This window comes from Sinocyclocheilus anshuiensis, unplaced genomic scaffold (genome assembly GCF_001515605.1).
Source record: "Sinocyclocheilus anshuiensis isolate Anshui unplaced genomic scaffold, SAMN03320099.WGS_v1.1 scaffold466, whole genome shotgun sequence".
Lineage (NCBI taxonomy): Eukaryota > Metazoa > Chordata > Actinopteri > Cypriniformes > Cyprinidae > Sinocyclocheilus > Sinocyclocheilus anshuiensis.
Window position 1 is genome coordinate 1190585 of NW_015544159.1, and position 11045 is coordinate 1201629.

Sequence of the window (11045 nt, forward strand, 5' to 3'; positions counted from 1 at the left end):
GCTATAATATAGGGCAACTATTTTAGGAATGTGAAAATAAGAAGTCCTGTATTATATGGAGGTTTCATTGACCCACGGCAAGGTCAGCGCTCTGTGCAGCTTCTGATTTAATAGATCTGAAATTAACTCCCCCCTTTGGTCAGTATGTATGTGCGGCGTTATGAATTCTTGTACAATAATTCCTCTTGTCATAGGGTACTCAAGTTGAATATGGACTACGAAAGACCCAATGTAGAGACCATCAAGTGTGTTGTTGTTGGAGACAATGCCGTGGGGAAGACTCGCCTTATTTGTGCCCGGGCCTGCAACACTACCCTGACCCAGTACCAACTGTTGGCCACCCATGTACCCACCGTCTGGGCCATCGACCAGTACAGAGTCTGTCAAGAGGTAAATCTTTTCTCAATTTAATTTATCTTGCCGTTATCATGGCATTACGTCAGGCCTATGGCTGGAAATAATGAGAGCATGATACCCAGATTTGTTTCCGTCAGGATTCATTTAAGTTTCAGCCGGCGGAAGGAAATCAGATGAAAGAAAAAGATCAAATACACCCGTGGTGTTCTTTGCTCTGGGGCAGGGGTGCTACTTTAAAAGCCGAATTAATGCTATGACTCCTCACAGGTCTTAGAACGTTCCAGAGACGTTGTGGATGACGTAAGTGTGTCCCTCCGGCTATGGGACACCTTTGGAGACCATCACAAAGACAGACGCTTCGCCTACGGGAGGTACAAATAAATTATGTTTGAGTTGCACTTTCTGTGTAATAGTGGGGCAAGCTTAAAAGCATAGTTCCCCCCAAAATGAAAATGTTATTATTAATTCACCCTCTTGCCATTCCAAACCCATAGGACTTTCTTCCAGGGAACTCGAAAAGAAAAGTGTAGTAGAATGTTCATGCTGCTCTTCTCCATATAATGGAAGTAAATGGTGACCAAAGGTGACTAAGCTAAAAAGGACAAAATGCAACTTAAGTCTTATAAAGCCATACAATACAATTAAGTCACTCAGAAAATGAATATTCAAATAAATATTTTTTAAACTTAATGCTTCTTGGTCAGTTTATGTCCTTGTATGTTCCATGTACATTGCATTTATTTGTTTTTTATTTAATACTGAAAACAGAACAATGAGAAAATGTCCTTTTTGTTTAAAAAAATAAAAAAGAAGATGATTGATTGATGAAACTTGATTTTTAATTTTTACATTCAAGGGCAGGAAATGAATAAATAGCTTGAATATTTAATTTCAATTCAATATCAACATCTGGGCGGGCATAAAATGGCCCTTTTCGCTGATTGGTCAACCAAAGATCAACTTCATCAGTGCCATCATCCGTCCTTCTTCAGTTCTGTGCAACAGGATAACTGTCACCAAATATTCAATAATAATGCATTGAATATTCAAGCTTTTTATCCATTTTAAAGCTGAATTCTTTTTTTTTTTTTTGGAAAAATTGAGAAACGAAAACATAGCATTTTCAAATTGTTCTGCTTTCAATAAAAAAACAAAAACAAAAGCAAAAAAACTATTGAACACAAAGTACACAGACCCTTCTTGTGTATCACATGACCAATCATGACTAATTTAAATATGTGCATTTTCAAAGCTATTGTATGCCTTCAGAAGACTTGCGTCACATTGTATTGACTTTTGTGATACTTCTGTTGGTCACCATTCACTTTCATTATATGGAAGAGAGGAGTGTGAACATTATTCAAAGCATCTTCTTTTGTGTTCCTCAAAAAATAGATATATAATGTAATAGGGTTGCAAAAAGGTGGAAAATTTCCAGTAAATTTTGGAAACATTCCAGAAATGTAGGAAACTTTCCAGGATTTTTTTGAATATTCCCGTGATTTTTGGAAAGTTTCCGGAAATTTTCCACCCATTTGCAACCCTAGCTGTATATAGTCATAAAAGTTTGAAAGAAAATGTGAGTCAGAATTACTGAACTATGCCTTTAATTCATTTTCACATTATATTCATTTAGTTATTATGGCAATCAATGTGACTCAGATTAAACTACGAATTTGAAAATAACATAAATATGAGGGTATGCATGAGAAAATTTCACAGTGCTCTCTGGATAATATCTCAACAAATTACCAGAGAAAATCTTAATTGCTTCTTCGATTCACAAGTGCCACCACTTTACTGAACAGAAAGACAGGAAGCATCCTGCCATCAGATGCTTTCATCATTTGCTCTGACATCAGACACTGAGCTATTTGCAACTGAATGCGTGCCGAACATGACAGCTGAACACTGTTATGTTAACTCATGGCCATTTTGTGTCAAGCACTTGTTTAATGAGGTCTTTCTTTGCGTTTATCACACGCTCACTGCTTTTATGCTTTCTTTTCTGGCATTTTCAGTGCAGGATAAACAAAACATTCTCATTTTGGTATGAGTTTGTAGTGGCGGTAACATAACATCAATTATGTTATGTTCACAGATGTATTTATTTACCAGAATTTTAGAATGCATAGCATGCAGCATTCATGTTCATATTGTTGCTACTTCATTCAGGGTCATTTTGTTTATCTGTTAATAAAACAATTACTGGCCAGTTTTACAGATAGAGTTTGCTTGGTGTTATCAGTCATGCATAATATGTCAAACCCAATTCACTTTTTTATTTTTAGGAATTGATGGTAGAAACATCTTGATTTATAATGTTAAAAACCTAGGCTGTCTTAATCCACTCCCTACTTCACTAGTAGTGCACTGTCTAGTGAATTAAATTCATTAAAGTGCACTGAAACGTTTACTCCCTAAAAATTCCCAGAATGCACCATAAAAAAGAGCATGAGCTGATGATTATATTTACTTAACGTGGCCAGAAATAATACCAGAAGAATATTGCTCACGGCTTGTTATACAGCAATGTTTTTGCTACCGGTTATATTTTATTGAGTGAACTGTATATAGTCATAAAAGTTTGAAAGAAAATGTGAGTCAGAATTACTGAACTATGCCTTTAATTCATTTTCACATTATATTCATTTAGTTATTATGGCAATCAATGTGACTCAGATTAAACTACGAATTTGAAAATAACATAAATATGAGGGTATGCATGAGAAAATTTCACAGTGCTCTCTGGATAATATCTCAACAAATTACCAGAGAAAATCTTAATTGCTTCTTCGATTCACAAGTGCCACCACTTTACTGAACAGAAAGACAGGAAGCATCCTGCCATCAGATGCTTTCATCATTTGCTCTGACATCAGACACTGAGCTATTTGCAACTGAATGCGTGCCGAACATGACAGCTGAACACTGTTATGTTAACTCATGGCCATTTTGTGTCAAGCACTTGTTTAATGAGGTCTTTCTTTGCGTTTATCACACGCTCACTGCTTTTATGCTTTCTTTTCTGGCATTTTCAGTGCAGGATAAACAAAACATTCTCATTTTGGTATGAGTTTGTAGTGGCGGTAACATAACATCAATTATGTTATGTTCACAGATGTATTTATTTACCAGAATTTTAGAATGCATAGCATGCAGCATTCATGTTCATATTGTTGCTACTTCATTCAGGGTCATTTTGTTTATCTGTTAATAAAACAATTACTGGCCAGTTTTACAGATAGAGTTTGCTTGGTGTTATCAGTCATGCATAATATGTCAAACCCAATTTACTTATTTATTTTAAGTAATTGTTCATAATTTTTAGAAATAGATGGTAGAAACATCTTGATTTATAATATTAAAAACCTAGGCTGTCTCAATCCACTCCATACTTCACTAGTAGTGCACTGTCCAGTGAATGAAAATGCACTGAAATGTTTGCTCCCTTAAAATTCCCAGAATGCACCATAAAAAAGAGCATGAGCTGATGATTATATTTACTTAACGTGGCCAGAAATAATACCAGAAGAATATTGCTCACGGCTTGTTATACAGCAATGTTTTTGCTACCGGTTATATTTTATTGAGTGACCTTATCATGTCAAAGGTCATTTAGTCATCAGTGTTCCAGTGCTTAATGGATTGTTAGCACCCAAATTTATGTTCGTGATTCACACCAGCTAGGGAGGGGAATGAGACACTCAAAGAATCCCTGTTAGAAGAAATGATGTTCTTGCAGTGTTCAGTTCTTATGTCCTTTTGGAGTTGTTTAACAGATGGAGTTCAGCAGCATAAGTATGACCTAATTCTTCCCTCTGACAGTCTGAAGGGGAACCTAAAGACCCTACCAGAGAGAGAATATTTTGTGATTTAGCGCTAGACCAATCCCAATCCAGATACACTAGACTATTTCAATCAGATACACTTGACTTGTTGTCTGGAGAGCATGCCTTGCTCCCTGATTTTGGGCCAGTCATGTTCAATAGAATTATATTTTTCGTCCTCCCTGCTTTATTGCATTCTAAAAATTAAACCAGGGCACTGAGGTCTGGAGTCATAAAGCTTGGCTCGTACTCAAATCATGACCCCTAGATGTTCGCTAGGCATCTTACTCAGGGCTTCGATGTGTGACTGGCATACTCTGTTGTCCTTAGGAGTAACCTATAATTTTACAGGAACGAGATTCCAAGGTTCTGCGCCTCTCTGAACCTGTACTTACCAAATAGAAGAGTAGGGTTAAGAGTAGGGGTGGGCAGGTTGGAGTATTTAATATCGTTGTATCAATAACATAATATATATAAATTAGCTGACATTGCTGACGGTGGGAAAATACAACCTTTACCGCAAAAAGTCTATGTGAGTCTATGTGAGTTTACCTAAAGGAGACCAAGATTTTGCATGGATGTAGCAATTTTACAAATGACTCCTTCTGATAATGTGTTTTATTTGATTGCTAATTAATGACGTGTTGAGTGTTGTACTCCCTGGATTGATGTAAGGTTATTAAAGATAATTGCTGCTTATATGCTGATTTGCTCTCATTTATTCAGGTTGGGGGAGGTATTGTCGAGTTATTGAGAGGGCAATTGCAACCACACCGGCTCTCCAAAAGATTATTTAGCCCAAATAAATGCTACATGTTTTACCAGAAGTGCATTGATTCTGGCTTAACATCAAACAGGCTTTTCTCTAGAGCGCTAGGGTGATCTGCCAAGAGCCCCATTTTGACCCGAGATTAGTTTAGTTTTCAGCAAACCATTATAGAGGACAGGATAGGCTTTAGCCTAGCAATCACTGAGACCATGCAGTGCCATATCAAAGCATTCAGATATCTTTAACTTCAAAAGCTGCTTGATATCAGACTCTGGTTTACTGTCCCATTGGACTTATATTGTCATTATAGACTCTGGCATTAATGTTGTTCTTCTTCAGACAGATTTCCCTGAACTGTTGTTGACTACAAAGGCAAATTATTATGTAGCTTTGTTCTGTGCCTCTTTTTGTTTTTAGGGCTCCTATGATCTTTATGCAAGCCTGTGAAACATAAGAGAGACACTGTAAGTCCTCAAGCCTGCTAGCATCTCCATAATTCTCTGCATTGCCAACTGTGTGGTGTGGTAGCTGAGACCTTTGCTTGCCCAGTCAGCAAGAAATGCACGATTCCTTTTGTGGACCATGGCAAACGGGTGATCGTACATTATTCACTTACTTGTGTGGTGAGAGGTGTTGCCCCCCCTCCCCAGGATAGACTTTGTACTAATCTTGCAACAGGATGGTATGCCAGCAGTGCACCAGAATGTCTGCATGTCATCTTCTTTGTGCTTTTGTTTCATCTGTTTTGTTGATCATGTTTGTTCTAGTCCTCGCAGAGGCAGCCAAAAAACAACAACAACAACAAAAAGCATTGCCGAAGGAGTTTGTGGTCTCTGGCATCAGACGTGTGTAAATCAAAGGCAATCTTTTTGCGTGCTGTCAATGGGTCAGTGTCAGGCTGGCTTTGAGATTGCAGGTTTTGCATGTCCACCAAACACTCAAGGACTGTCATGTTGCTACGAATACCACTTGGCACCATTTGACAATCTTGGCTTAAAATCCCGTTAGCATGCGTGTTACATGGTGTCTTGCCCTGTGTTGTTAAACAGATGAGTTTTCATTGGACAGTTACTTGATTTACTTCTCAACTTTCACTCTCGAAGGTCTGACGTCGTGGTTCTCTGCTTTTCCATCGCCAATCCCAACTCCCTACACCATGTTAAAACCATGTGGTACCTCGAGATCAAGCACTTCTGTCCACGCACACCTGTCATCTTGGTCGGTTGCCAGCTGGACTTGCGCTACGCTGACCTGGAGGCAGTCAATCGAGCTAGGCGACCATTATCAAGGTACTGGTAACTAAAGCCCCCCGTCCCTCTAAACCCAAAAAGTTGGAACTTGGATATTCCTTTAAAATTCATCTCCCAGAGGTAATGCTTTTACTAGGTGTGCTGTTATATTAACACAAGATTTGATTGTATTTATTTGTCTCTCACAGACCCATTAAACCAGGAGATATTTTGCCTCCAGAGAGTGGAAGGGAGGTCGCCAAAGAGCTTGGCATCCCATACTATGAGACAAGTGTTTTCGACCAGTTTGGCATCAAGGATATCTTTGATAATGCAATCCGAGCTGCCCTCATCTCCAGACGCCACCTACAATTCTGGAAGTCCCACTTGAGGAAGGTTCAAAAGCCACTGTTGCAGGCACCATTTTTGCCACCCAAAGCCCCTCCACCACTTATTAAGATTCCAGAGTGCCCAACCAAAAACCGGGATGGCCCGAGGCAGCTTCTTGAGAGCCCCCTGTGCGTTGATGTTATGTTTGTCATCCAAGAACACATCCAATTGTTTGCCCACAGGATCTACCTGTCTACTTCGTCCTCCAAATTCTTCGACCTCTTTCAGATGGACTTCTCCGATGAGTCCCAGTGCTTGGTGGTAACTGAGCGTCACGGGCGGGATCAACTGATGCGCACCCTAAGCCTGGACACGGAAGAGGACATCATGGTTCTCCCCAATCTTTCGCCTTGCTCGCTCAGGGCATCCAAGAGTGACGGAACCCTCAAGATGATGAGTTTCAGTGGAATGCACTGGCGCACCAAGCTGTCCCTGGCCTCTTGGAGCAAGGCCTTCCATAGCATCCACAAGGAGAACGTGAACAATCCGGTCACGGGTGCGCCAGCTCTTATGACTATTGTCAAGATGGATCATTCCATCCACCATGGACCGTTCAGCACTGTCCTACGCTTCCTCTACACTGGTGAGCTGGATGAGAAGGAGAAGGACCTGATGAAGATCGCCCAGATTGCAGAGATCCTAGAAGTGTTTGATCTTAGGATGATGGTGGAGAACATCATGAACAATGAGGGCTTCATGAATCAAGAGATCACAAAAGCGTTCCATGTGAGAAAGGCCAACCGAATCAAAGAGTGTCTCACCAAGAATAACTTCACAGGTATTGAGGAACCCAGATGTGTTTATTTTATCTTCGAATGAGAAAGAAGCACAGTCTCCTTAAAATGATTTAAAATGATTTGCTGCCACATCTGAAATATGCTCATGCTAGTTGAAACATGCAATAAGTGATGTCTTTGTAAAATGCAGTTTCTCATGCTGTTTTGGACTCTCTTTGCAGATGTGGTGTTCAGGTTGGATGATGGCACCATTAATGCCCACAAACCACTGCTGATCTCTAGCTGTGACTGGATGGCTGCCTTATTTGGGGGCTCTTTCATGGAGAGTGCAAATGACGAGGTGAGTGTGAAAACAATGTTTGATGAGCTCCAGTTAGGGCACTGACAAGTCTACAGAACAACTTTATTTCGTCTTATGCATTAATGAGTCTGCCAGTTCTCAAGCAGATGGTACAAGGTCACACCGCACAGACATTTACATGCGCTTACATACTCAAATAGATGCGCACTGACACATTTTACAGACACTGGCTTGCCAACAAATTGCATCAAATTCTTGAATAACTAAAATAGTCTAGTCCTTGTGTCTCTAAGTGACATTTTTTCTGCAGTGATGAATGATCCGTCAGCTCTCAAGACCGTTTTGGAGACATGATGTTTGTCTTACAAGACATTTTATTCACAATATAGCAGGGTTATTACATTTTTGAAAATGTCATTCATTTGTATTTTGTTTTGCATTGATTTTCAATTTCAGTTTAGCTGTAGTAATTGTTTATTCAGGACTTCTTTTTTTCTTTGGAAATTTTGTTTCAGTATTAGATCTAGTTTCCAAAAGTAATTTTCCCTATTTTGAGATTTATGGAGTTTTTGTATATATTTTAGTGCACATTTATATTGTTACATGTTGTTTTTTTAAGTATTACAGTTTTTTACAATATTTAAAAAATATATTTTTTGTCTAGTTTTTGTCTTTGTAATCATTTTTATTAATGATAATAACCTTATAGTACAGTTAGCTTCATATATTTTTCCATTTATAGCCATTTACATGCATAATCCATAATTAATGAGCTGAGTTGCATAATCGATACAGGTACTTCTTGCTGTTTGAAGCAAACATTATGCTTTTTGCTAATTTCACTGCTGCCACATTAATCCTGTTTCCACTGTCCAAATAGATGCTTTCATCTGTGGCACTGTTCATTAATTTCTTCCTTAACAGGTGGAATAAAGCAGACCGAGTTTCCTCCCTAAGGAGGAAAAGCAGACGTCATTCAGAGACAGTGATCTGTTTTCCTCTACAGCTAATCTTTGCACAACGGACTCAGTGTTTTTTTTTTTTTGCCTTACTGCTCTGACATTTCATGAAAGTGTAACAATTGGCACAGCTATATTTTAGACCGCGTCCTACTTTCAGACTTAAGTCCACACTTCACAGTGCTTGCTGAAATCCGTGAGAGCATGCCTCTTTTTCTTACACTCTCTTTTGGAGTGGTTAGACTACCCCGGCAAAACACAGCAATCTAATGTGCTTGCCCTTGAAGAGTATTATGTAATGAGTTACGTAGCAGCATCTATCTGTGTGTTCTGCCCAAATGTGCTTAGTAATGCTGGACTGCTGGTGAGCCGGCCATCAGTTTCATAGAGAGCTGACCAGAGTCTGTTAAATACACGATACTTTTTAATGGTTGAATTAAAATCTATCAAAAAAATAATTTGAGTTTTACACTTCTTAATCATGTATAAATCCTATGAAAATCAACATAAAATTAAAAAGGGCCCTATTTACATTTTAATACATATTACTTAACTTAAGTATTCATTCATCTGTGCATGTTATTCCGGAAAAAAAAGGTCTGTATGTGCAATTTTTTTATTAAAACAATTTCAGAAATAAAATAACATTATTATATACACCATTGGTAAAAACTAAAAGTTCAGAATTATGATTTTGATTTTGAAAGAAGTCACCAAGTTCACCAAGGCTGCATTTATTTGATTGAAAATTCAGGAAAAACAGTTATATTGTGAAATATCATTATAATTTAAAATGGTTTTCTATTTAAATATATTTTAAAATTTGATTTATTCTTGTGATGCAAAGCCGAATTTTCAGCATCATTACTCCAGTCTTCAAGGTCACATGATCATTCAGAAATCATTTTAATATGCTGATTTGGTGCTCAATTATTAATAATGGTTCTTATTATTATAAATGTTGAAAACCGTAAATGCTGCTTATGTGGAAACCATGATATTTTTTTCCGAATTCTTTTATTAATTTATTTGAAATGCAAATCTTTTACTACATTATAAATGTCTTTATTGTTACTTTGTGTTTTTCTGTATTTTAATCAAATAAATGCAGCCTTGAAGAGGATTAAAAAAAAAAAATCTTTTGACTTTTGACCGTTAATGTGTGTATTATGTTATATACTTACCAAGGGAAAAAAATAAGTTTCATCCGGTAACTTTGTCAAAATCAACTGGTTTTATTCATAAAATTTGTCAAATTTAGGTCAAAATTTTATGTACAGTAGTCTGACTAAATCAACCTGACAAATTGGTTTAGACTGAGTAAAAACAAATCTTTGGGGTAACATTTGCAGGTTACAACAGGTTTTTTGTGCAACGTATAACTTGCTCTACTTCTTAACCGAAAGTCCTCTTATTTTTCAACCTCTCCAACAACCTGTCAGATGCCCACGAAATCAATTCCCAGAGGATAAAATCAAGTCTTGTTCTACGTTTTATCCCACCGATTTCCTATTTCCCTCAGAATTATTGTCACATTTCAGAAGGAAATGGATTGTAAACTATTTCACGCTGACGCTGACAGAACCAGATGGAATTTAAGAAATTGATTGTTTGTAGAATAATGACGCACGTACATGTGTGTTGCCAGGTCTCATTCCCCAACACCAGCAGGGTATGCATGCAGGCAGTGCTGGAGTATCTCTACACCAATCAGCTGTCGCCCATGGCAGACCTGGACCCAATGGAGCTAATCGCCCTGGCCAACAGACTGTGCCTTCCACGGCTCATCGCCCTGACAGGTGAGCTCTCTGCCAACGCCCCGCCACACGCTCCGAATGACACACAAAACAACACACACGTTCCTCAAGCACAGGGCTGAGCTGTTCGGCCACCTAGGATCTAAAGCAAACAGGCCTTTTAGCCCTTTTATTCTGTGTTGCTTAGCAACGAGCGATGTCAAGGTGCCAAATAAAAGAGAACATCTCCGCGGAGCTTTGTGTGGCACACACTACAATCTGTCCGGCGGACGTCATCTAATGACGTGGTGGTGACAGGCTGAAATTTATCTGTGACTCCAGATGCAGCTATTTACCTCCGGTTTTGCTTAGCCTGAACCGTCCCTGAGGATAAAAGATTTTCTTTTTTTGTGAGTCAGTTTATTTACAGTCTGCATGAGTAATAAAGCATCATGAAATATCATACTGTGTAAATAGCTTTGCTTAAAATACCCTTGCACACAAAATACACATTTTTTTTTTAGGCTTGAAGTAAACAAAACAAGATTATTAGAGCATTTTGTTACAAGAACATACTATTTCAGTCTCTCTACTTCAAAATTTCATGTTTAAAGGTTTAGTTCACCCAAAAATGAAAATTCTGTAATTAATTACTCACCCTCGTGGTGTTCGAAACCCGTAAGACCTTCGTTCATCTTCGGAACACAATTTAAGATATTTTTGATGAAATCTGAGGG

At 38.3% G+C, this 11045-nt stretch overlaps 1 protein-coding gene across 2 annotated transcripts in view; it reads left to right on the forward strand.

Moving 5' to 3' along the window:
• Positions 1–11045, forward strand: part of LOC107695540 (rho-related BTB domain-containing protein 1-like) — a 22002-nt gene that overhangs the window by 2070 nt on the left and 8887 nt on the right. The window contains exons 2-7 of one of the 2 annotated variants that reach the window (XM_016495512.1): positions 195–390; positions 625–728; positions 6060–6245; positions 6395–7353; positions 7534–7652; positions 10221–10371. In XM_016495512.1, coding sequence (XP_016350998.1) covers positions 211–390; positions 625–728; positions 6060–6245; positions 6395–7353; positions 7534–7652; positions 10221–10371 — 1699 coding nt within the window. In that variant the 5' untranslated portion in view covers positions 195–210. Of the gene's footprint in view, positions 1–194; positions 391–624; positions 729–5186; positions 5421–6059; positions 6246–6394; positions 7354–7533; positions 7653–10220; positions 10372–11045 lie in introns of those variants that run through there. The other variant, XM_016495513.1, reaches the window with a different exon arrangement.